Source organism: Passer domesticus, chromosome 13, assembly GCF_036417665.1.
Source record: "Passer domesticus isolate bPasDom1 chromosome 13, bPasDom1.hap1, whole genome shotgun sequence".
Taxonomy (NCBI): Eukaryota; Metazoa; Chordata; class Aves; order Passeriformes; family Passeridae; genus Passer; species Passer domesticus.
The window spans coordinates 4,004,653-4,031,707 of NC_087486.1; the positions used below are offsets into that span (position 1 = coordinate 4,004,653).

Sequence of the window (27,055 nt, forward strand, 5' to 3'; positions counted from 1 at the left end):
GAGGAGAATCAATGTGTGAATGTTTATACTGCCCCAGCCCACCAATATTTGAGCTGCTTCTGCTTACAAAGTCTTAAACCAGAAGCTCTTAGTCAAAGATTTGAGCAGTACTTGAGTTTTCAACATCCTCTCAGAGGCTCTGAGTAGATACAATGCCAAGAAAGTGGCTGTGAGACTCCATGGATATGGCAAAATGTGTTGCACACACATCTTGTTTATCCTGTAGATGCAATACAACTGGAATGACTGGATGGAAGCTGTGGCTTTGGTTGTGGGGTGTTGTTTTTTTTGTAGTAGCCAAAGAATTAATCAGGGCAGGATGGTTTAATACTGGACAACCTGGATCTGATTGCAGAACAGTTAGAGAAATGCTGAGGGTTACACCCTTTTTAATTTTGCCAATATTTTCCATAATGTTTATGGGAGTTTCCTTGGTGAGTTTGGGTTCTGATGGATAATAAAGCAAGCTTACTGGAGATTGTTTTATTAACTTAGGTCTTGTGCATTTCATATACAATAACAAAAGGGATGTGTCCTGATTTCCAATTGGTCTCTACCCCTCATGCTGTGATTTTTTTGTTAATGTAGAATTAAAAAAAAAAAATCAATGCAGATAATAAAACCAAACAGAAATTAATTAAGGAAAAAAATGCTTCCAAAGATAGAGTTTGAGGTCATGCATATGTACTATAAAGAACGTGATTGCTGAAATCTTTGTGTTAGTAAGGGGGGGAAATGAAAGCTCCTTTTATTTTATTTTTCTCACGTCTTCTATCATTAAAATCCAGTTCTAACAGCAGAATACTTCTCTTTTTCATGTGTGTTGAAAAGCAGCTACACCATGTATCAAAGCCATCAGTCCAAGTGAAGGATGGACTACAGGAGGTGCCACTGTCATCATCATAGGAGACAATTTCTTTGATGGGTTACAGGTCATATTCGGCACCATGCTGGTTTGGAGTGAGGTAGGTGTTGTCTCATAGCTAATGTCTCACAGCTTTGTCTCCTTGTAGCCAGCCTGTCCTTTCTCTGGGCCACATGCTAAATCAGCAACAAATGTCGACACACGAATCCTTGCCTCGCTCAGTTTTATGAAAATAATTAGTCAAATTTACCTGTGGCAGGAACCCATTATAGCCAAGGGGATTTGCATCTTGTGCTGGCCCAGAATTTAGCTCAGTGGGTTTTATTCCAAGGAAAGGGGAGGATAAAGGCCTATGTGAATAATTCTGTGTTTAGCACTACAATAGCTAAGGGTCCACAGGAAACAAACATTTGGGTGATCCCACTTTCCAGGGAAACTGGCTGCTGGTAGCTGCAGCTCAGTGAGGTGGAGATTGCAGAATTCAGCACCTCTGAACAGCACATCCCTAAAGCCTGGGCACCTGGTGTAAATATCATTTTCATAGCAGCAAACAAATGCACCACATTGTATCCACAGTGGACTCCTCATACCTAGCAGGGGCCCCTGTAGTTTCACAGGAACTCTTTCCTTGTTTCTTATCAATTTTTTTTGCTGTTGTTATTCCTCCCAGCTCCTTAAATCCTGTATTTTCCCAGGACATAATTAATCATGGAGCCTAACATTCCCCAAAAACCCGTGAAAAGTTAAAACCCAGGCAGCATCACCCCACTGGCCATGGCCAGGGCTGCAGAAACCATGGCAGAGTTCCCCCACTGGCACAGGGAGACAGCTCCAAGGAAAGGTTTATGTTTTAAACTTAGGGCTTTCCAAAAGCATTTTTGAGGTTTAGTAAGAAATTGTAATTTTCATTATTCTAATACTGAAAAAAACCCCAGCCTCCCTGAAATATCCGTGCAACACTTCCCAATGGTGAGAGGATCTTCTGATGCTTTACCTTACATCCTGTAAATCCTAAATCAACACCACAGCTTAATTTATATCCAGCACATTCCCCCTACTGATTCCATTGCACATATGGCAGCATTTTTTCCATGTGAAGAGTATTCTCTAATGTCCTTCACTATTCTCTCTCTCTCTCTCATCCTTCCACTTGAGGACAAGTGTGGATGAAAGGACATTCCAGAGAAGGAGGGATAGTAAATGAGCCCTATTCTGAAGCCCTTATGTGATCATGAAAGTGCCCCCTGGGCCCAGTGTAAGCATTTTGTGTGTTAGTATTGAAGCCATTATGGCTGCAGACGTTTAACAGGAAAGGTGAAGGGGCTGGGAGGAAACTGCTCTGATTCTGGTGCTGCAGAATTGGATCTTTCATTATAAATCTTGATTCTATTTATTAGTGGAAGCCATTAATTGTCAATTTCTAATCTCAGGAGACTGAGTGCTGGTCAAAACGTTGTTGCTGATGGTTGCAAGGCCTTGTCATGGAATTAATAATGTTAGAGGGGGTCCAGACCAAAGCCAATCTGTTGTGTGGGAATGCTGCAATGGGCTGCAACTCTTTCACTGCCTCCCTTGTACAGAACTGCTTCTCATTTCATAACCTATGAGAGCAGTCAAAAATCATATAGGAGAAAAGAACATTCTTTCTAAAAGAAGCAGATAAACACGGTAAACAAGCGCAGAAATGCATGAGCTGAGTGATCCCTAAATAATAGTGATCTATAAATAATTCAAATTACACATACAAGCCACCTATGAAGCACAAAATAAGTTCTTTCATTTGCCTTCCCATTTCTAAAAATGTCTAAGGAATTTTCAGTACCCAAGAAGAATATTTTTGTTTTACTTTAATAGAGTATAAAATTGAGCTGTCAAACCTCTGAATCTGAGTCCATTACAGAACTGGAGCAGGCTCATCCCGAGTTGCCAGTAAGGCCCAGTTATGAACAAACTTGGCCAAGTTATTTTGTCATTGAATTCTGGACAAATTTTAGAGTTCATCCTGTTGTTTCATGGATCCAAACAAAACATAATTTTAACGGGGCTTCAGAAAATCCCAAACAAAACCAGATAGGCAGAGACCAAAGAAAAAGAATCAGTCTTGCAGAGCATTTTCATGTGGATTTTTTCAGCTTCAGTTTCAGCTATAATTGCAGGTGGTTTGGGGGATGAAGTCTAATATTGAAATTAAGCATCATTTTGCTACAGACTTTGCATGGGACCTTGGGCAAATCGTATAATCTACTTAAAGTTCAATTCCCTTTCTCCAAAACAGTAATAAGATTAGTCACCTTCTTTGGAGAGGTGCTGTGAGGGTAATTATCGTAAAGGTCCTATATTACTCAGACTTTATTATAGCAAAATCCATGTAAATACCTGAGCTGCATGGATATTTAAAATATAAATCCTACCCTAATTCAGAAGTAAAGTTAAGAGCCAAAAACCCCCAAACAACTTCCTTTTAAGAGAGAATTTGTTGCTGTCAAGCAGCATGTTATAAATAATTTGAAATGTAAATAATATATTTTTAATTTATTTTACATGTATTCAAGTTTTGTAATTGAAATATTTATATGCTTGAAATGGAGTTGACTGTGTTAAAAAAGGAGGTTTGAAATGGTTTCTGAAACACATATTTATTATTTAAACATATATTTTAGCTGTAAACACTCTAACATAATTGCAACCTTTCTCAGCCAGGGAGAACTAAATAAAAACTTAATTTGTCACATTAATTTTGAGCAGAAATGCAGATACCCTAAGCCAGTAGGTTCAATTAATCCTTACCTCCCATATTGCTTTAGAAAAATGACTTTAAAAGCCCTTGGTATTTTTAGAATCCAGCAGAATGGGCTGTCTAATGCCTTTTTTTTTCCAAGGGACTTTCGTAACCGCCAAACAAACAGCGCTGGTCTATCGTGTGCACATGCTGGGTGTGCTCAGAGTCTCCCAGCAAACATTCTGTGTGCCAGACAGGCTCTGCTGCCTGTCTGTGCCGTGCACACACACACAGAGCTGGAATTTGGGGCGTTTCACCCAGGTTCTGGGTCTCTGCGTGGTCACAAATATTCCAAGTCGGTGCTGCTGATAAGAACCTTTGCTTGTTTCTCTCTCCTCTTGGGTGCTGAGACTCTGAGAGTCGACTTGCAGGGCAAATACATGATTGTGAAGACAAAATTAGTTTCTTATAAATATTCCACAATATTTGCTTAAAATGAACTATTTCTTCAAACATTTTCCTGCCAAGAACATTCCTGCAGCTGTACAGAGTCAGCTGGAAACAACTTCTTTTTCTTTTATATTAAGAGAAGATGAAGCATTGAAACATCTTTTTTTCTTTTTTTACCTTTGTACAGCACAAAAACAGAGGATGATTTTTTTGGTTTGGTGGCTTTTTTGTGTATTTTTTTTTTTACCATTGAATCAAATTCTGTGACACAGTTTGTTATTTTGCTTTTTATGTTTGTTATTGATTTTGGAAGTCTCAGGCTTTGAGTGCTTATTTTGGAGCTCTGACTCATTTTTAAAAAATGAGTAGGCACCCTCTTTTTGCAAACCAAGGCTTATTAAGCAGCATCTGGATGCCCAGAATTGAGGCATGCAAAGACATTGGTTGTTTTTTTAAAATATAGGTACCCTAAGGGTTCTGTTCTCACTGAAAGCTGTCATTACCTTCAGTTGGTGGGATTTTTCTTCATTCCTGTTCTAATGGTCCTCTTCACACAGAGTCAAAGTCAAATTTATGACTGATTGTCACCATTTCCCTAACCACAAACCAGAGCTCAAGCATGCAAAAATAAACTAGTGACTCAGATTAATGACATCTCCTTATAAAATGTCACTTTTAAAAAAAGAAAGTAACCTGGCACTCTGAAGAGTGTGAAATGATGCTGTATCACACAAGAATGCCTAGAATATATTAGCAAACCACAGAAAGAGGCTTGTTGTACACACTCAGCCCAAATGTGTTTTGGATTTTGAAGGCCAGGCACCACCCACCATTCAAAAGATCCCTAACTCAGGTTTTAGTGCAACCCACTGCATGTCCCAGCTGACATGTAAGAATTTATACCAAACAGCAAATGCAGTTGCTAAGTATCAGGCCAAATCACTTGAAAATCCCTTGGGAGAAAGGTCCAGTTACTAATTTTGTGTCCATTTCTCAATTTGCTAAATGCTGGAATGGAGGAGGAAGATGGATCTGGGATTTTGGCTGCTGGGTTCATGTCCAAATCACAGGTTAATGCCTTGCTCAAGATTTACATTTAAAAAATAAATTCAGAAAGGGGCATAACTCATATTTAGAGATTCTTGGTTCTTGGCATGTTGTTATTTTGGTGTCTGTTCATCCACCAAGAGTTCCCAGCTGAGGTGAAGATGCACAACTGGCCCTGCTGGGTCACACTGGGAGCTCACCTACCTCAGGGTCTTGTGTTTGTCACTGGGCAAGGACAGATGCCTAAAAACAACAGGGTGAACATGTCACAGTGCTTCCCCAAAAGTCTTTACCAGTCTCCAGCTCTTTGGGGCTCAGAGGCATCCAGAAGGGGTGTCTTTACTTTTAATATCCCTGGATGGTAATAGCTCACCTCTTCCAGATGCTTTGCATGTAAATATGAGGCAGATTGTGCCCTGAAGAAGGAACAGGATGTGTCAGTGTGAAAAGAGAAAAGGTGGAGTAGGTTCCCAACATCAGGGCCCAGCTTGACAGTGTGGACAGGAAAGCATCCCATAATCCTGCAGTTATGGAAGGCAGGGGCAATTCTGCTTTTCCTGTGGGTGGGCTTGGACTGCCCAGAGATGTACAGCACCAATTGGGTCACTTGGATTGCAAACCATAGTCAGGACAATTTGGAGAGCTGCTCCCAGTCCATAGCAGACCCTGGCAGAGCTGTGGAACCAGAATCTGAGACCCAAGGTGGGAGATTTCAATGTGCAAGGGAACATTTTTTGTCCCATAAAGCCAATCTCCTGCTATGACAGCAATCTAGGGAACTCCTGGTGTGTAACCAAGCTGGCCAGTGCCCTCCGTGTGCAGGGGACCTGAAGGCTGACCCAGAACAAAGGCCCAACACTGAATCCCTGCCAGTGGTCAATGACAGATGTGATGGAGAAAAAGCAAAAGCACATGTATTCTCCTGGTATACCTCCCAAGCTTTAGTTGTAGGGAAAAGAGGAATAAAATACATCCTGAGTATCCTAAACCATAGGACTTTAGACATAATGTTCACCCTTTGGGAATGTGTGGGCGACATTATTGTATATTTGTGGTTTTAAACACAGTTAAACTTATTTACTTCAGAGCACAAAGGAAAACCAAACTGTTTGTGGAGAACAAACCAGGAAACTTGCTTAACTCTCCCCAGCTCTCTGTAACAATGGACCATAAATAGGTCAGACGTTTCTTGGGAACCAGGGAAGATGAGTATTGGAAAATGCCACAAATTATGTTTAAAGAACATTAAAGTGGTGACAGACCAGTAAATGCTGGGAAATTCAAAGATACAACCAGAAGCTGCCTGTATAGCTCATGCCAGAATGGGGGTGAGGGATGCAGGCTCATTCTGATGTAGTAAGATGAGCGTGTTAACCTTTGCTACTAAAATCCTTGGCTGTTTTTACAAATATTTTTTCCCAAAAATGTCATAAATTTTTTCTCATCTTGCCAGTTCACCCAGTTAACCAGAACCACTCGAGGATGGGATTTATCTCAGTTATGTTTGGCTGCTTACAGTTGAGCAAATAGTCTAAGCTTCTCATGTTGGTTCAGTGGGGAAGGGCTGAAGCTTCCAAGGATGGCTCATCCCAACGTGAGAGGTGTCTGAAGCACTAGAAATCAATTGCTGCTTGGCACTGTCTTCTGCCTCTGCTGGCTTTTTAGGGCATGGAGAAAATTAGCCTGGACTTTTAAGCTTTGGTCAGCTCAACTGTAAGACAACTCAGTTCAAGTAAAAGCATTCCATGGAAGTTTGGGGTTTGGTTTTGGTTTTTGTTTTAATTTTTAATTTTTAGGGGTTTTTTTCCCCAACTTTATAGAGTGAGCAATTTAGAAAAAAAAGGCAGGTTTCTTTTAAAAGTAAGTGAGTTTCTAAACCACATGATTCCAAAACAGAGCCTGAAAACAGACTTTTGGAGCTCCCAAACAAGAAGACATCAACCTCTACATGATAATTTCTAAAATGACATGTGGCTTCTGACTTCTGTGGATCTGAATAACTTTTGGAGCATTTGATGCTGGTAGTTTTGGTTTTAATGTTCAACTTGATTTAATATTAATTTTCTTATTTTAAATATGGAGAGCTCCCTACTGTGTGTGCCATTTCCCTCTGTAGCACAGATGGCTCTCAGACAGATATTACTCTCCTTCTGTGCTCTTTTTTAGTCCCGTGCCCTAAACAAAGAACTGGATCAAAGTCTGGGGTTTTTTTGGTAGGGCCTTACTACAATGCTGAAACATTTGGTTCCTAGTAAAAATAAGAACAAAATAAGCTTTTTATTAAAAAAAAAAACAAAACAAAACTAAACAAAAAACTATTGAAATTTATTTCTTAATTCAGGACATGATTGGACCAAGAGCATAGAGCAGTTGACTGCATGGGGTGCTCGCACTTTGCTCATAACCTGTCAAGCCAGGTTATGGTCTTGGTTTTATTTACCTCTCCAGAGGGCCATTAATGTGCCACAGGCAGAGCAGGATTATCCATGTGCCAGAGCTGTATCTTGGTTGTTGGACACAATCATGTCATCTTTGCTCTGGACCTCTTTTTACTGGAGGAGCACAATGAATGAAAAGAGGACATTTTGGTGATGGGGAAGACAATGATGTAATTTCTGAGAGCAGCAGAGATTTGAGTTAATCTTGCTCTGAATTAGTAAACTCCTAGATGGCTCTGCTACTAATTTCAGGGACCACATTTTAAATCCAGTGCAGAATCCTGAAAAAGCAAAAATGGTCTAGAGCCTGGAAAGTGCAGCACTGACCCGCCCCAACCTTTGTGCCAAGAGGATCAGAATCCCCTGCCCAAATAAAAAGAAAGTCACGTTTATCTACTTATTTCTGTGTAAATCCACACCTGAAGAAGCCCTCTCAGATGTGTATCAGTCATTGCAGTGAAGGCAGACTGAAAGTGATGGTTAGATGGTTTTCTTTGGTACATCATTTTTCAGTGCTCTCATAATTTTGAAGAAAAGATCCAGCATCCTTCAGGAGACAAGATTTGCATTCCTACAGGAATCAGTTACACCTCCACAAAATGAACAGAAAATTAGAACAGCAGCACAAGGTGTTTTTCCAGTGTACAGATGTCAGCTGGGGACTGGAGTATTTAAAACCTTGGACTTGTGCTGTGCCATGTTCACACGTGTAATCATGTGTCATTTATGGATCTGTCATGACCCCAGAATTCATCTGAGCACACGTGGGTGTCCTGCTGCTGTAGGCTGGAGTTATTGCATTACACCAGGGCTGATGCTTGTACTAGGAAGCAAGTGCCTGCCGTGTATGAAAACAGGAAAAAAGCTGTTACAAGAATGCTTGTAAATATTGTGGTCACTGCCTTTGTGTGGGTTACATCAAGATGGTATTCAAACACTGACAGGTTAATTACATGTTTCAAAGCTTATTTGCTGTGATCTGAGAGAAAAGTGTTATTAAAGAAGTGTTCAGCATCTAACAGTGCTTGTTTTCTCTTTCTTCTCCCTTCCCAATGTTTTCTCTAGCTGATCACTCCACATGCCATCCGTGTACAGACGCCTCCCCGACACATCCCAGGGGTTGTAGAAGTCACATTGTCCTACAAGTCTAAGCAGTTTTGTAAGGGAACGCCTGGAAGATTCATTTACACAGGTATGGATGCTTTAAATGTAAGGGGGAAAAACAGGGCAGGCAATATATCACCCTTGCTAGGGCTTCTGCTTTTGTCATTAAAAGCTGTGCTGTGTCTTATTATTCTGGCTGAGGACGTCACTGAAGGCACCAGTTTGAGGTTGGAGTCAGAGCTGGGGACTGTAGGGATGAATCTGAAAGCACACCAGGGTGGGATTTTTGTTTGCTTGTTTGTCCTCGCGTTGGGACATCTTTACCAGGAGGAAGGAGGGAAGCAGATGCTCCAGCACTTAACCAAACAGAGGAGTGCAAGCACAAGGAGCCAGACACACAGACCTGCCTTGAGAAGGATCCTGCTAAACATCTCCATCTCATGCTGTCCAGCAGGTGTTGCAAGGGTTCAAAGCCTGTTTGCCAGCCCATCGCACCATAAGTCACTTGTCTCTGGCTCCCAGGGAGCTCAAATAGCTCTCAACCCAGTCAGTGCTGCAGACACAGCAACTTGCAGTGTGCTTTGGGGTGGTCTCCTGCACTGGAGACCACTAAGTTGGGTGATTTGGCCTCAAAAAAACTACGAAAAAAACCCCCCAAAACACTCTGAGACATTGCAGGTACTGCCAGTGTCAAACCACTCTCAGTAGCTATAAGAATAGCCTAGGAAATAAATCAAGTAGCAGCCCAACTTGGATGTGAGTCGTTGGTTCCTCTGAAGGTGTGTGCTACAGGAATTAACAGCTTTGCCCTGGTTTTGACGTGTATTTCATGCACTTGTTGTTCATATCTACAGACAGGACTATGCTGCAGCTGTTTGCCTGAACTGTGGTTCAGCACAACCCAGTACAATTCATTTCCTCATCCTCAATTGCCCCTGGAACTTTAGGATATATCATAAATACTTGTGACTAAGCCATTCTTAGTTTCACTGGGCTCACACATTGCTCCAGCTCTCAGTGTACACACAGGGACTCGAGGCAGACGAGAGGATTCTGTGCTCCAGCTGGGCAGGAAACTCTCATTTGAATTTTGCTAACAATAAGCAAGTCGAACAAAGGTGCCTTATAATTCTTTCTTGTCTTTTTCAAATACCCTCTCCCCCAGATGCGATTATGCCCTGGATTTTTTTTAAACTGGCTCTTAAAATGCTCACGTATTGCCCTGCTGGCTGAGCAGCAGGCACTTGTGGAGGCTGTGTGTGTTTATTTGGGAGCATTGTGACTTCAGCAATGTGTGGGAAATCCATATATTGGACAATAACACACCATATCAAAAAATTAATTAGAGTTTTGAATGTGTTGGAACAAAAGGAATAGCAAAGGTCAAATTTATGGCTGGTACAAATTGATGGTGTAAACCATGACAGGAGGGTGTTGCCCAGAGCTTTGGGTTGTTTGAGGTGAATCCTTTCCCTCCTCTCTTTCTTGCAGGACATTGTGCTGTCCTGCCTGTTGTCACCCCACTGGGGTGGCTGCCCCTGGGGCTGGTGAATTGGCAGGTGTGGCTATGGAAGGGAAACAAAAGGGAAAACCTGCTCCCCTTAATTTTGCAAAAACATTTTTGTTGACTTTTAAATGTAAAAATGGGCTGGTCCCATTTTGGGGTTGCTTTTCAAATCATCATTAATTAGCTTTCCAGTAAAAAGGAGGGCAGCAGTTTAGCTTGTCTGCCCAGAAGCAGATGGCTGAATGTGGAAATAAAGTGTCCCAGTAGGGAGAGTGTTTCTATGTATCCATTTTCTTGTTGGTGTTTAAAACACAGTATTTTTCATCCCGTAAATATAAGTTATGAAATACTGAACAATAATGATAAAATCAAAGGTGATCCAGTCCATGGATAATTCTCTCTTGCAGCAGAAAAGGTGTTGTGACTGAAATCCTACCTCACACAATTTGCATTTTCCTTTTAGACCCAGCCTGAACTTAAATGTAGCTTTTAAAAAAGGACTAAATGAAAGTAAAATAAAAACAATTAATGCATCCTGACCTTCAGAAGTGCCTTCCAGCCCTTTAAACAAAATGCAGGTTCAGTACATGCCTGACGATTAGTTTTAGTTAATTGAAAATTATAGGATTGACCCAAGAGGAAAATTTTGTTTGCACTCCAATCACTTTTACAAATTAAGGAAAATTACCACAATTTTGTTTAGCTAAGGTTTCACACTGAGTTCACGAAATTAGCTCAGCCATCCCAACAAAGTCAGCACTTTGTTAGTGAGCACTAGAAAAAAACTAATAGTCTATGGTGTGTACAAACGAAGCATAGAAAAAGCTATGATGCTTTAGAGAACTAGGCCAAGTGGTTTTAATTAGGATTATTGGTTCATTGTAAGTTTTGAAGAACAATCAAACTAGCAGATTAGCTGTTTCTTTTAAAGCTAGAATTTCTTGCCATTCATTTTTCCCATGAGAACTTGTTTTAACTCCCACATAGCACTATTTTTTTCTTTTTTTTTTCTTTTTTTTTTTCTTTCTTTTTTTTTAACAAGGCCTGCAGGAAATGGACCAATTGGAAGTTGGGATACAGTAACATTCCCCAGCATCACTCCAGCCGATGGGAGTTTTTCACAATGTTCTTCAGTGAACTCAGTGTTCTGGAACATATTACAAAACCACAGAGGCCAAATGTTTTCTCAGAGGAGTTTGGCCTCTGTTTTTGGCCGAAAACATTTCAGCATCACTTGCTGCTTATTTACCCTGCTATTAGGAACAAGGAAAGGGGAGAGCAGAAAAAGCAGGGGGGCAGAAGCAAAAGAGAGGGTGTGTGTGAGAGAGAGAACAAGACCTGGGGTTTGTGGGCGGTGCAGGAGTTGATCAAGCGTAGTTTCCTTTCTGGTGAGAATGTCCCTGCTCGTTAATGGTCCCATTTTGTGGTCAGGTCTCATTTAGAAGAAATTATTTTTAATCAGTGTTCAACAAAATATCCCCTCAAGCCACCTGGCTGTAAACTGTTTTTTTTCTTACTGTTAAGTAGTTAAGTTCTCAGAAGAAAATACCCAGTGACCCATTAATTTTAGCCTTTTTTTCCTCTTTAACTGCAAATAACTTAGTAACATGATCTCTAAGTAGCCCATGTGCCATCTAGGAATCAAGGTCACATATATACAGAAAAATCCTGGCTTTTGTGAGTATTTCTGAAAGAAATAAACCAGTGTCACCCTGTGCTTACAAGAAAACATAAGTTTTTTATTTTCCATCTGCAGAGCGAGCCATTAGCATGCACTTAGAGAGCAATTATTTCTTAGATTTAAGCTTTGACATTCCTGAGAGAATGTTATTAGAAATACAGAAGTCTGAACACACCTTGGATGTGTGTTCATTTTGGAATAATATTCAAAATCCATATTACACATAGAAATACCCAGACATGCACTGTGCATCTCCAAGTCTCTTCTGGCACTGAAGAGCACTGAATGAATTCAGCTTTCTGTCACAACTTGGGAGTCAAGTGTGTGTCACTGCCATTATTTTAGGACTGGAGAAACTGAGATAAAGGAAGAGATTAAAGGTACAAATCCATAGGTAGTTTGGGAAGATGACTCAGGGCATATATGGTCGACTTAAATAAAAAATGAGAGTTGGCACAAATTTGTGATACCCAGACAGGCCTTTGAGATTTTTTTGGGCTTGTTTTCATTTAAAAAAATCGATGCACCATGGACAACATGAATTTCACAGGTGACTTTTGCAGTGGTACTAAGCTGCAAGATTTGAGTGGGGCTGCATGTCTGTAAGTGAGATGAGAATTTATCTCGCTGCATATTGGAAAGGACATATGGAGGGGCCATAAAAATGCATTATGCTGTGTCTTCTACCACCTGCTCAGTTTAAGATTTTGTGCTTTTTTTCCCGCAAAATAGAGCAGAGGACTTCCTAGAGGCCAGAAGTACAGAGCTGTGTCACTGAGGTTGTGTGCAACATGAGTTAATTCAGATTCTTGGCTGAGCAGTACCCCAACCACTGCTCCTCCTTTTGGAAATAGGTTACATGCTTGGATCCAGGTTGGAATTTAGGGACCATTTTAATTTGCATCAGGCTTGCAGGGAGGCTGTGGGCTGAGCCCTCTGTGTGCTGACAGGGCTCCAAGAGGAGCAGGCAAGTCCCCCATGGTCCATTTGGGGTTTGTGGTGAGCTCTGGGGTGGGATTGCTGCTGATGGGGGATGAGTGTAGGCACACAGGGCTGGGAATAACCCCCATGCTGAGCTCTGATCCTGCAGGGTAACCGTGGCAAAGGCTGAGCAGGACAGGGTGGACACTGCCAGAAGTGACCAGGGTTTGTGCGGGCAGATGTGGAAATCCTGGAGCTGTGAAGGTCAGGATATTCACAGAATTTCTGGGAAACTGCGTCTGTCTCTGAAATGTCACAGGGCTTCTCAGGGAGCTTTCCACTCCCCTATTTGCTACAAAGAAGAAATGGTCTCATGGAAAACTCTTCTGAAAATCTTTGAGTCTGTGTACAAAGAGGAAGGGTCTTGCAGATCACAGATGATTTGGGTAACATTTCCAAAATCTCTGTTTTAGGTAATTTAATTTTTAGATTTTTAATTTTAGATGGTTGTATTTACAGAAGCATAGGAGTAGTTGTCTTCTGAGAATCATTCTCTTTTCATTTTTTGAAGTCAAATACCTTCAAGAGTAAGAGCCCCAAACTACTTGTTACCATCTAAAACTTCAGTCCATGGTCTGGAAGCAGAGGTTGGAGTCACGGACAGAGATCTGGTCAGAATTGAAACCACTTAAAAGCTGATGAGTGCCTTAAGTTTCCAACCTGGTAAATTTCAGTGATTTCCTTTGCTAGGAATTTTTTTTTTTTCAAGAAAGCACCTATAACTGTGCAAAGTTCAAAAGGTCCGTAATCAATGAAACAATCAGTTTTCAGAATGGAGAGTTCTGGAGTTTGTAGACTAAAGAAAAAAAAAATTAAAAAAAGAGAAAAAGGAAGGAAAAAGAAGTGGTGATAAGAGACAGACTGGCTGTCAAGAAGTTCCTGTAGCCCCACTGGAACTTTTCTTGATCCTTGCAGACTGGAGTTTGACCCTTACACCAGCTAACCTTGGCCATGGCTGTGTGGCTGTTAGTTCCTGGAAAATGGTAAAACCTAGTGGCAGTTATTCTCAAAATCAGTAATCCACAACCTCATTAGTTTTACAATGCCTCATTCATGTGTGTTTATTATTAAATCATGAGCACTTAAATAACTGATTAGTATAAATCAGGAGAGAAGGCCACCATCAACAGAACAATAAAAATAAAAGAAAAAACCCAGCATGTCTGATGCTGTCTCAGGTTTTGTCCTGATGTGTTTATAAAATTCTTCAATCTCAAAGATATGAGGACCATTAAGCTGAAATGAAATATAGAGCACATCACTTCTCCAGAAGAGTGACCAGCTATGAGATCTGGTAGCTAGCAAATGAATGCCATTTGTTTTTAACAGCAGTTTTTATCTGCCTTTCACTAGTAAATATTAATAGTGGTGGCAGAATAAAAAGTATCAGATGTCTTGAAGTTAAATAGTCAGAAAGTGCTGCAGAAGAACAGAAAAAATCTTTCAATGCAAAGAAATATAAAAAGTTTAAAGCAAGAGTTGTCTGTTCTGAAGAGCAAGAGAGCCCTGTGCTGCAGGTTACCCTGTGCTTTGGATACTCCACAGAAAATCTGTTCCTGATCTCAGAGAGGCTCTGTGGAGGAGAGATGGTAAATCCTTTCTCTAGAGCACAATCAAGTAAGGATAAATGAAAACAAACCTTTGTAAATGTAAACTTTTACTGGGGAATTTAATTAATTCCTCTGGAAACAATTAAAAAAAAAAAAAAAAACCAAAAAACTAAACCCCTTCTAACAGCTATTTAAAAAATATCCTAATGCAGATTTCACTGGGTTCCCCCTTTATCTCACTGTGCCAAGTGTTCCTTCCCAAGTGGAGCTTGCCATGGGGACTTCAGAGGTGTTTGTCAGTCCCTGAAGGGCTCGTGGCATCACTGCTGGGTCCAGGAGCCTGCAGGGAAAACAAGGCTGGGGCTGGTGCAGTCTCTGCCTCCAAGCCCCCCATCAGTGATGTGGTCTGGGTGTTACCAGCCCTTGAGAAGAGCTGCTCTCAGGAAATCTCTTTGAGTTTAAGCTTGAAGCTGCCCCTTTGTATGTTCCAGTCCATTAACTGAGTCAGTCACCTGTCCTGCCTGGAAACTTTGAGGGGAAAAAAAAAAATGGCTGCAATTGTTTTGGAACGAGATTTTCTAGATGAAATAATTTCAGTGTTTGTTATTTGGGTAGTGGTTTGGGGTGTTAATGTTGTTACCAAAATATTTGTTTTGAAGCTTGTAAGGGCATGCCCAGTGGAGTGAAGTGTGGAGAGTTCTCAGGGTGGAATATTGGCAATATTAGGGGTGGTTGGTTTGGTTTGCAGAAAGCCAGGAAAGGAAGATGGGAGGAAGGGGATGGTGGAGATAATCTGGAAAATTCCTGTTCTATGCTAATAGGAACAGAACCCTCATATCTTTGGTATTTCTTAAACACTGGTAGCACCATAACACACTGGAAAAAACAACCACTGAAAGTGTGCAGGGTACCTGTAGGACAGCTTTAAAATGAAAACAATTACAGCAACCGTCAGAATAAAGCTGGCTGTGAAGGAAACATATTATTTTGCATATTTTATGTATACACTTTCTAAGAAATATGACCTTTATTTTCTAGTTAGAGGGAAGTGCAATCAGACTCTACGCAGCAAAGGGTAGCTGGATCATTAAAAAGAATATTTTCTCTGATATTAGAAGTCTAAATGGGCACCAGTCCCTATTCACAACCTTGGCTGTTTCTGCCTGCCCTGAGTTAATAAGTGATAAGGCCAAAAGAGAAATAAATCACTGAAGTCCCTGTCCAAAGAAAACATATTGACTACAGCCAAGCAAATAACAGCCCATAACCAATGGTCCCATTCATCATTCATGTAATAGGGATATAAAGTATTTTCTACCTATGAAACCATGGAGTAGGAAAAAGCCTGATAAGCCCCCAATCTAAACTATGTGATTTGATTATTAGAGGACATGAACTGTTTGTCACATACCTTTAATCTTTAAGATGTGTTGCCATTTCTAAACTATAAATTTGTGGTAAAGGATTAGAAAGCTATTAACAATAAAGGTATAAAATAGGCTTTATAAAGATTCCTGCAATTGTCATGCAACCCTGTAGACCCTTGGAACCTTAGCCCATTGAATATGATATAACATTGTTATCTGACCTTCAGAGCCAATAAACCATTTTTTTTCCTTTTTAAATTCCAGACTTCATGATAAATTAACCCTCTGGATTCACAAAATAAGCCTTGTAAATTCCTTTCTTTATCCACACCTCAATACCTTTAAATTTTCATACCCTTGTTTCAAAACTCTTTTTCCAGACTGAAATTGTTAATCTTTTTTTATTATCCTTTTAGCTCATGTCACTTGATGAGATATTATTCCCTCTTTAAAAAAAAAAAAAAAAAAGACCAATAAAACAGGGAGCTGAGATGAATTTTTAGAAAGTCTGCATTTTACTTTGTTTCTACAGGGGGTTTCACTGCCTTTAATGTGTGGGTATCTAGGTTAGACAAACACCACAGAAATGGGCAGTTTAGACTGACAGCAGAGGCTGAACTGATCATCTTACTGTATTTTGATGCTCTGTCCTAGGAAGAGGGACAAGGCACTGTCTCTGTGCTGCTCCAGAAAGCAGAATCCTCAACTACTTGTTGCCACTGACATGATTAATAGACTGGGAATTCTGTGTTCCTCAAGGGAATGCAAGTACTTAACTCATCCTTCCTGCTCTTCTCGTGGGGTGCAGCATGTTTTGGTTTCTGCTGGAATGGTGGGCAGGATTTGCTGTGGTTGAAGAGCGGCCAGGCCATGGCCAGGCTCTCAGAGGTGCCCACGCTGGCTCTGGAGAGGGCATCAGGACCTGAACTGAGTGCACAGCTGCCTGAGGAATGTTCTCACACAGCACTGCCTGCCAAATAGTCTCCTTAAGATGTGTTTAAGATCCTTTGAGGTGCTCGTTAGTGAGGGCTCGTTTTGCTGAGGCATTTTGTTTCACAAGTGCCCAGCTCTGGGATGTGCCTTGTAAATGTGCAGTATCATTCCCCTGAGGCAGGACTTGGGCAGCCTCGTTCCTTCTGCTTGTACCAGCATCCCTACACAGCCAGCAGTGCTTATCTAGCCTGGTTAGAGCTTCTGACAGCAGTGACTACAGAGAAGATGTGCCTCAACATAGCCCATGTCTACAGATTCAGGCTTTTTTTTTGTTAATATATAGATAAAAGGAAAATCTTGTACTTGTAGCCTTTCATCTCAGTGGATGCAAGAGCAATTTATTGCATGGAGTGTGAAGTTCTTTGTACTTTTCTGCTATCTTGCAAGAACTCACACAGACTCTTCTGCTTAGTTATGAAGATATCAAGTGCATAAGTGATGTGGTCTGCCCTGGTGACTGGATAGAGATGTTGGAAACAGTTTAATCACACTGTGACAAAACTCAGTCTTGGCAGCTTCTCAGGCTGCCCCAAAACTGCAGATTTGCCTCCTGGCACAGGTTACGGTGTCCATCCTTACTTTATTAAAAGTTATTTTGAGCACTTTTGTATGAAACGTTGCAGTGCAGACAGGCCCTGTGGGCTGCAGAGCTGCTGTGCGGGGGACACCGCAGGAGCCAGCTCGGAAAGGAGTTGTACCCACAGTGTTTTAAATTATGTGAGACATGTGGCAGTGGGCCACATTTATTTCATGATAATGGCCGGCTAATGTCTTAGAGAAAGCAGAATTTCCTTGAAGATTCAATCTGCACAAAAGTTTCAGCAATCTCAATGAGCTTCCCCAGGACCTCTTGGCAGGTCACTGTCATCGCCCAGCTGCTGCTGTTGCTAAGGGACAGCACTGTGGTGCTAAAACTGCTACATTTTCTTTTTTAATTTAAAAAAAAAGTCTCAAGCTCGATTGCTTAAGGTCTGCATCTAGCTGTATAACCTTCACTGAAAGGAGTTTTGCCATTGGATGTTGCCCTGGTCTGTTGTGAGCAGTTAATAGAGAAGTATAAAACCATCATGCCTTAATCCTGCCAAGCCAAGTGTATGCAGGTGTTTTATTCCACAAGGTAGGACAGAAGTTATTTGATATATTAGAACACCAACATATTAGCATGATATAAATTAGGCTGTGCTTTTGCAGCTATTCTGAAGGAACTTCTTCCATTGCACACCAATCTTGGTCCCCAAGGACCAGGGAGTTCATGGCAGTTTACACTTTGGGGAGAGAAGTGTGAGCCACCCAGGCAGTGTCACAACAGAGTCTGGATTTGGGCAGTTGCTTGTGGAGAGCTGTAGTCTTGCACAGTTTGCCCTAAGGTATTTGCATGGCCATACCTACTGTTGTTTCATCTCTCAATGTCTTTAACTTCTGTCCTGTCCCTTCCCTCCCAAATATGATTTTTCTTCTTGTTCCTGTTGCCATAAATTGTGGTTAACCTCTGTGCTTGAAGAGTTGTGGACTTCAACTGCTGTTGGATAGCACCAGGTGCCAGCATTGGTGGTTAAAGAAAGGAAAACCCACACCCAGCAGACAGAGAGTTAATAAAAAAACATCCAAATCACACAAAACCAACAAATCTAAAACAACCCAACAAAAAAAACACAGAGAGAAATGCCACACAAACAGCTAAATATGGCATTTTTTAGGACCCCATGGGACAGAAAACACATATGGCATTTAAGATATTGTAACAGCCATCTAGTAAAAATACATGCTTGTTAAAACAGAAATTGGTGCCAAACTCTCCATTTTAAATCTGTGAAAACTACAGGGCAAAATTGTGATACCTATGAAAGATTGTGAAATTTGATGTCGCTTTTTAGCACTGCAGCATCTTCAGGGTTGGTTTTATCCCTTTTCAACATGATGAGGCCCTCTTATACCTTATAAATATGTAATTAACCCCTTGGAGCTCTGGCTCTCATACCCCCTGGACTGTCTAATGTTATTTAATATGTGGTGGAATCATCAGGAAACTTCCCTCTGTCCTCTGCCTGCACATGGGCTCTGAACTTCTCAAATAAGAACTTGTTTGGCTGAAGCTGGGTGAGAAGAATTTCACCCTCAGTGCCCGTGGAGCCAGCTGCTGTGTAGAAAAGTCACAATTACCCCAAATATTGCAATGCCTGATAGTTTCTGAAATATATCTGCTTATTGTCCCCTTTTTCTTTTGTTCTGCTTTTTTCTTTCTCCTATCTTATGCCCACTTCCCAGCTTTCAGTGGGATGGTTTCTGTGGAAGGCTACAACTCATCAAATAAAAATACGTAGTTTGTGTGCTCAGGCAGTTCCAGCAGCAAGCTTATATTTGTAAAAGTGAAAGGCAAGATTTTGCTGCCAGAAGTGACCATGAATTCACATTGAAAGGTCACTTCTGCTAGGGAAATATTTTTTCCAAATGTAGATCTCTGCCTATTTTCATCACTCCAAAAAGAATTCTCCCTAAAGTTCACAGGCATGTTGTGCACAGCTACTAGAAATAGTCATGACATTACTGTTCCAAAAAATCAGGTCTTCAAGTAGCCATCATACTGAAAAACAATAATACTTTTTGCTACAGGTTTTTAATTTTGAGGTACTTTTTGTTCCCTTAAATCTTGCATTGAACTGTCAGTTATGTTCTATGTCAGCATGTCAGTTATTTAAAAGGAGGAGAGGGAGCCATGCCTCACCTCTTTGCCTGAGCCTGGATTTTCCCTGGGTGTTTCTGTCAGCTCAGGGGCTGTTATTGATAGAGGAGCTCCCAACACAACTCTGCCTGGCCGGGGATAGGAACAAGAACGTGCACCAGGCATTTTTTGTTCTAGGATGAAGAATTTAGTTCAGATTTCCCAAAGACAAGGCCAAGCCTGCACCTCCTTTCTTCACCAAAACTGTTCATCCTCACATCGCTTGCAAGTTCTGTTAGAAAGACAAATGAACCCTCTTTAAATTGGGGCCTAAGGGAAAGGATGGAAATGACCCCCCCTCCCCTCTCCAATTTCCCCCATTAGACTTTTTTTCACAGATGTTCATGCTGATTAGAGCTGGGAAATAAGGGTATTTCTGTGGACCATGAATATTCATTTCTGTTTTGGCAATGAATTTCCTTCAGTTTCCCTGTAGTGTTTTGCTCCCTGTGAATGTTGAACAAGTGAGTTTGCTGAAACAATCCCTTCTGAGAAAAAACTCAGAGCGTGCTATGGAAAGTGAATTTTCTGTGGTGTTTGCCTGGACAAAAGGATGTAAAACTCACTGTTGGTTGTTAAGAAATTATACTGAAAAGCAACAAAGACACGGGTGAACTGATGCCTTTGCTGAATAGATAAAAGGACAATTTAAGTTTAAAAATTGTAACAATCCACTCTGTAATTATCTATCTGTAAGGATAAGGTTAGTCAGAAAAACTGTTTGAGAAATACTTTAATTAAACAGAATAATTGAAGAAAAATATCTATTTGGATAGTTACTGACTGGGAATAATTAGTTGTGAATTATTTGCCCCACTGTAATACTGACGCCCAGTCCAAAGCTGGACTTTCTCCTTGAGGGGTCTGTGATGCCTAATTAGACCAAATGGATCTAAGCAGAAATCTATTCAATTTATAGCAGAAAATCCCAGGGATTTTTTTATTATTATTATTTTTCCTTTTAAAAATTTTAAAGTGTTATAAAACATTGAATGGAGATTACAGTACCTCCTACTGCTCGGTCTTGTAATCCTGCAGTAAATGTGAGGATAGAAATTGCAGCTGAAGTGTAGGGAAGAGCCAGGATCCTGCACTGCAGTCCATGAGCAGCCAGGCCAGGCAGACTGCATGCAGGAATTTGGCAGAATTCCTCCAACTCCAATGGGAATCTGCATTTTCATTTCAAATTATACCATTTTGGTCCTTGGGATCACCCAAAATTGTCCTTATTTTTTGTGCAGCAACTCAATACTTACCCAGCGTGATCTGTGGAGTAATGTACACAATTTTACAATAACTATGTAATTAACTCACTTTGCTACTCCCCTCTCCAGGGAAACTCAGGCTTCTATTAATGCTATTAGGAAGGTCCTATGCACAGAACAAAGAAAGTGGTGCAGCAGATGAGTTAACATGATTTGATTTGCAGATGCTTTAAACACTTAGCAGGAGACAGCTACGGAAGCTAATTAAATCACTCTAAGGTGCACAGGATTATCTGCTTTGTAAGAAACAATTTCAGTGAATTATGGTCGCCCTTTAGCTGAGGGGAAGTAAAAAGCATATTTGTTTGGAATTAAATTTCCCACGCAAAGTGCCCATCAGGCCTCTCCTTCCCCGGATTTCTAAAATAGCCTTCTTTTGGAGCCAGTATTTTCTAGGAACCTGGATTTTCATTTTGTAAGCGTGGTACTGCTTCCAACTTTCTTACGTAAAAATTTTCCTACTTAGCTATTGATTAGGATCTGCCTTTAAGCAGTGTCTGGAGTAAAAAATCGTGTTGGTACATTCACTACCTCTCAGATACTGCATCTTATTTAGTGTACCGGAATTCCCAGTTTAAAGTAATCACAAAATTTATGGAGAAACGGATAAAAAAGGTTGTAAAATATCGATTTGGGGAAAATAATAACACAACTCATCTATAATAAGAAGAAAAATGAAGCAATAATTCAGGTGTATTGAACGGGTTGCTGCTGGAAGTATTGATCCGGTGCTTTAGTGTGCAACATCGCACCTAACACTGCAATGAAAGAACAGCACTGCATTCCCCTGCTCATTATTTCCCAGACACTATTGCCTTGTTACACAGGTCCCACAGAGCCTGGAGTGCCAGCAGGGAAAGAGAGGAACCCCCCAAATAACCACAAACCTGTAATATCCCAATGTCACAGCAGCCCCCGGAACAACATTGTGCTCCCGTGCTCCTCTTGAGGCAAGCCTGGAGTATGGCTTTGCTTGTTTTGCTCTTTGCTGTCTCTCATACTGCCCATGGTCTGTATAAATGGTGCCTTTCTGCTGCCTCTTGATAGCACATAATCAGCACTGGTATCATTGAGGAAACACGCTTCCCTTAAATATTGACTTTCAGGATCCTCCTGTAAAAATTCCCGATCTCGTTGCAGCGTTTCCTCACTGTGGCAATAAGCAAAAGTTGAAAATAGGACAGCAAAGGTCAGTGGAATTTTAAAATAAGCACCCCGACATTTCCACAGCATTAAACACCATCATGCAACATTGCATTTCTGTTTATCTGCTGACATCTGCAAAGGTACCACACTTGATTGTTTGGCATAAATAATTTAGCAGCGAGAATTTTATAATGAGCACAGATAAGATTTACCTATAAAATGAAAAAAATGAAATAATTAAGGAGAAATTGTGTGAGATAAAAAAAAACCCAGTGAAGTCCTGTAAGAGGACAACATTTTAGCACTTGTAGAGGCAAAGGTGCATCCTGCGCTGTGAGGAAGCTGCTCTGTATGTGCTGCAAACTTACTGCATCCCATGATCATTATCTAGAAATAGGAGCCAGACCAGATGATAAAGTTCTGAACAGATCAGATCCTGCAAATTTCAGCTCACATTGATCTGCAGGATTTGCTCTGGATCCTCAGCATTGTTGGGTTTGTCCTTTTTTCCCCTTTAATCCATACAGCGAGGGGGGCAGAGTGAAGCAGACACTTCTGCTCAAGGAATGGGGGGAAGGGAGAAAAAATGAGAGGAAGAAAATAATCTATGGCTGATGCAGAGGCCAAAGGAAATTGCTTTCTGTGAACTGCAGGGCCCTGCAGTAGGAGTTGAGCCACTGATGGCCGTGGTGCCTCTCCCAGAGCTCTCCCTCCATCCCTGTTTTCCCTGGCCTGAGGATGAGCTGTGGCCAAAGCCCTGCAGGTTTCAGACCCTTTCATTTGCATGCGGCGAGCAGAAAACGTGCAATTGTTTCTTGTAACCTAAATAACATCTCTAGTTTAGAAGCCCCAGGGGAAAAATCCTTGTCAGGCTGGCAGGCTGAGCTGGCATGATGATAAATGAGTGAGGTGTGTGTTCTGGCTCTGAGGGGACACATGGGGTGGAGAAAACCCTCTTCTCTGGCACCCTTGGCATCTCCAGTCAGGAAGGGACAACGACAATGGGGACATGCTGCTGTTGCCTCTGGAAGGAGGTAGGACCAGGCATTTCCATTCACTGGAAGAATTCTTTTCTTGTGAGTTGGGGTATTGGGACTGTAGCATCTTTTTAGAGGCACTGGCAATGCCTGTGGGGTTTTTCTGCCCTTGGTGATCCAGTCATAAGACATGTGGTAATTACATGTCCTCTGAACAGAGAGAGACATGGTTATCCCAGGAAAATCCTGGGAAGCTGTGTGGAAGCTGTAAGAAATTTAGAAAAAAAGAATGCAAACAATTATTATCTCCCTTTCTGTAACCACTGTTTATAGATATAGTTCTCCAGAGCATACCATTCATAATTCACCAACAGTGTGAGAGAAAATTCCTAAAAGCCAATCCAGTCATAAGTCCACCACTGTTTCTATAAAAACTATAGATTTCTAATAACAAAGTCTCTTTTCATGCCTTCTGATGATAGAGTCTCTGTATCACCTTTAGCTGTCCCCAATACTCCTTCAGTGATAAGGACAGACAGAAAATGTGTGTTAAATCTAACTCAGGAAACAGCCATGGCATGGGGTGTCAGCAGAGCAGTTCATCAGTACACGTGTGTGTTTTTAGAAAACAGTTTGAGGTTTACAGTTATTGCCCAATCAGTTTTCTTATAGAAAAAAAGATTCCTAGGGATTTGTGTTATAAAGTCTAAAGCTGCATGAAATTCATCGCAGATATTTTCTCAAATTTCTGCAGTAATTCCCTAATAACTTTTGTCCCTTTAGATTTCACAAATTTGATAATTTGAATTTTTATGGAAGATGGTTTTTTTCCCCTGAAGTGCTAGTTACAATGCCAGATTTTTTTTTTCTTAGGGAAATTGATTTTTTTCACATACACTTTGATAATTAAAATTTCTTTTGTACTAAAATTCATTAAAATATGTCTCTTTTGTTATTTCCTACTTTTTTTCCATAAGCTCTGAATATTTTTAAACATTTTAAAGAAAACTGATAAAGGTTTTATATTTACATACGTTACTACATAATTTTCACTGTATTTTTTTTTAAAAAAGATGTAATTCAGTTTATGTGCTTTAGGATTCGAGAGCATCCTTACATGGAAGCAGCCAAACAACTTGGAAGTCAAGGAAGCTCTTTAGGTTACTTAAGTGCTCGATTAAATTAGGAATCTAATTGTCAACCCCTGCACATTTTCATGGGATTATTCTAAGATTCACAATACCTTCAGTCTTTACAGTAAGTTTCGCCTGCCTGACTACAGGCATTTAGAGGATTTTCCATCTTGTATTTTAATCTCCACCCCAACAGGTTTGGTTTGCCCTGGGTCCCCTCCCTGCTCATCCTGAGTTAAGTCCCCTCATTTCTCTGCTGGCAGCACTGACAGGATCCTCTCTCAACATTTGCTTAATGCTGTCCTTGCACCTTCCAGGGCATCTTCCACCTCAAAAACCCCTCTTGGACCATTGCTGCTGAAGGGAATCTGGGTCACCTTCAGTATGATTTAAGATCCTCATCAGTGTTTTGTAGTTGTAGGTGAGGGTACTGTGGGTAAAGCCACACACTGGCTTGAGCCCCATGTGCTTCTTGGGCAAAATCAATATTATCTCTGTCTCTGCTTGGCTTTCACTTCTGCTCTTGTTTTGGTAGTTCCACAAAAGTATTTATTCAGTATTTATCCTTTTTAACATGGCCTGAGCAGGCTGCTTTGCACAGCACTTGGGCAGTTCTGGTACTGCTGGTAAAGGATTTTATGTACATGGAGTTTTCTTGTTAGAGGCTTTCCTGTAACACGTGTCTGCTGCCTGAGTTCTTCTAAGCTCTAGTCTGGTAAAACAGAGGGGAGAAAGGCTGGAGCAGGTATTATCGTGTTAAATTGCTCAGAGCTTATTTAGATAAAGATTTACTCCTTGCTTTTCTTAGTACATTGTACAGCTGCTTTTTTTGCAGTCATCTTTTTTGAGTTTTGAACTTTGTTATTGTGATGATGCTGAAAGACAAAGACACAAACTCCCCTCCCTAATTCACTCCAAAGAACGTACCATCTCTTTCTATGTTCTTGTTAAAACCCAATTGTGTGCAATTTGTAGGAAATTGAAACCACATTTTTCACTTAACTTTCCAAAATTAAAATTTATGAGGAAAAAGAAGCTATAAAGCAGTTACAATCTGGTCATCTATTATTATCTCTGTGGTTGGAGTAGTTCCACATTTGACAAAAGTGACATGAAAAGTTTATCAAGCTTGTGTGTATCAGTAATTTCACTTCTCTTATTATTTCAAACCACAGGAACTGCTGAAGTTAGTGTTATGTACTTGGAAATTATCTTGGTGAAAAAGGACTTGGGTGATCTATAAAAACAAAGCTTTTCTTCTAACCGAGAAACACGGAGCAATATTCATTTTCCTTATTCATGTCAGAATATCGATGTTAAAATAAATTTAACAAATTATGCTCCTTAAGCTGATTTAAGAGAACGCCTTGTGAAAAAGCTGAATTTTCCTCTAGATCTATTTCTATGTATGTGTTTCCCATTATTCTTCTGCTTTTGCATTTCCCTTCTACTCTGAGAACAATGGGAATGACAGTCCAACACCAGGAATCTCAACTGCTCCAGCTCTAGAATGTTAGTGGCACTTGCTTTAGTTTTCTCATTTTGCCTTTTTTGTCTCTGAATTAAAATCAAGCCAAATGATGGATGCCCATTACAATCAATTGTTTTAGACAAGTCACCAAAAGTATTGTAGGATTCATTTACATTTAATCAAATTACACTTTATTTGCAATTCAGGGAAATGAGAACTCCGCAGTAAATCAAATATTTCCTCTCCAAGGGCCCCATTCAGCAGAAAATATCCACAATCTTCCAAGCTGGTGCCTCAATGTATGTAGCAAATCTTCCAGTGGGAGGAGAGCTTGTGCCAACAAACCTTCTATTGCAGCCTCTGCAACATTTTTAGGGTTGTGGACACTTAAATATTTTCCAGTACAAATGCAGACCTTTGAACAATGAATTGTGCAGTGGCTTTAAACCAGCTGACAACAGACTTGCACCTCTCTTAGCTCCCTTTTATGGGCCACCAAGAAACAGTGGCAGGTCTTCTGGGGTCCAGGAGTTTTGTTCACCACAGGTTGGAAAATACAGCTTTTCCTCTGTGAAACATGTTATGAAATGGGAAATTAATGACAGTCACTGAATGTCATTTTTTGGAGGTAATCTTACATGTCTCCAAAAGCTTTCAGGATGACTAGGAATAAATTAAGAATACAAATACATTAAAAAAACCCAAAACTTCAAATAGAATAAATTCTACTTGAAGGCAATAGTACAAGGATGGGCAGATACTAATTTCTACTCATTAGTGCCTTTTGAAGTTGAAAAGCTCTATGTGCTTGGAATGGGAGGTTATCATTGACTGACAGCTCCTTTCCTCTGCAGTTTACTACTGAAAAACTGTGCCCAACAGACAAATCTTCTACCCTTGCCCAGCACAGCACAAAGAAAGAAAGTTTTAATTTTCTCCCTTGTGCTTATTTACAGATTTAGTTCACTAAAACTTGAGTGATTGAAGGATCTCAGTCTCCTGATGCCTCAGACAGCTCAAACTGCAAGTCCAAGCACTGGAGAGCAGCAGCTTTCCTTCCAGTGGCAGAAAAACCTCTTTTGAGTCTCAGGCTTCTTTTGTAATTTTGACCTTGTTACTTAAAGTCAGAATTTTAATTGCGTTTAGAGTCCTGAAAGTTCATTTAGGTGCCTGCTGGGATTTTTAAATAGGCATAGGTACCTAAATTTTATGGCTTTGTAGCTGTTTGTTCCCCAGCTCTGAAACTGAGAAATAATTCAGGGCTGCTATAAATTACAGGGAATGTATGATGCCAAATAATGTGGAAAGAGCTCTTACACTGAGGAAAAAATCCCACTGCAAGCATAGGTTCACAACAAAGAGAGTGACTTCATTCTTGCTGGTGAAAATACATCTTCTTTGCTGGGGAAATATCCTGAAACTTAAAAGTCTCCACAGCCATAATCTGATTAAAATACAGAGCTGAAAAAATTCTGACCAAATCATGTCATGTGTTCTTTAATCCAGTGAGATTTGAAAGCCTAAGAAATAATAAATAATGATTTGCATGCTTAGTAGTTGAATGTCATAAAAGTCAACCCTGAGTACTTTTGCAAGAGTACTTGAAATGAAATTCTGCCATTTGACACTTACACCAGAGTTC

The 27,055-nt window shown here is 40.5% G+C and overlaps 1 protein-coding gene across 9 annotated transcripts in view; it reads left to right on the top strand.

The window, feature by feature from the left end:
* The window catches only part of EBF1 (EBF transcription factor 1), a 268,328-nt gene that overhangs the window by 198,253 nt on the left and 43,020 nt on the right, over positions 1-27,055 (top strand). For 5 of the 9 annotated variants that reach the window (XM_064387562.1, XM_064387566.1, XM_064387564.1 and 2 more), the window contains exons 9-10: positions 832-965; positions 8,585-8,711. In XM_064387562.1, coding sequence (XP_064243632.1) covers positions 832-965; positions 8,585-8,711 — 261 coding nt within the window. The remainder of the gene's footprint in view (positions 1-831; positions 966-8,584; positions 8,712-27,055) is intronic. The other 4 variants (XM_064387563.1, XM_064387567.1, XM_064387565.1 and 1 more) reach the window with 1 other exon arrangement.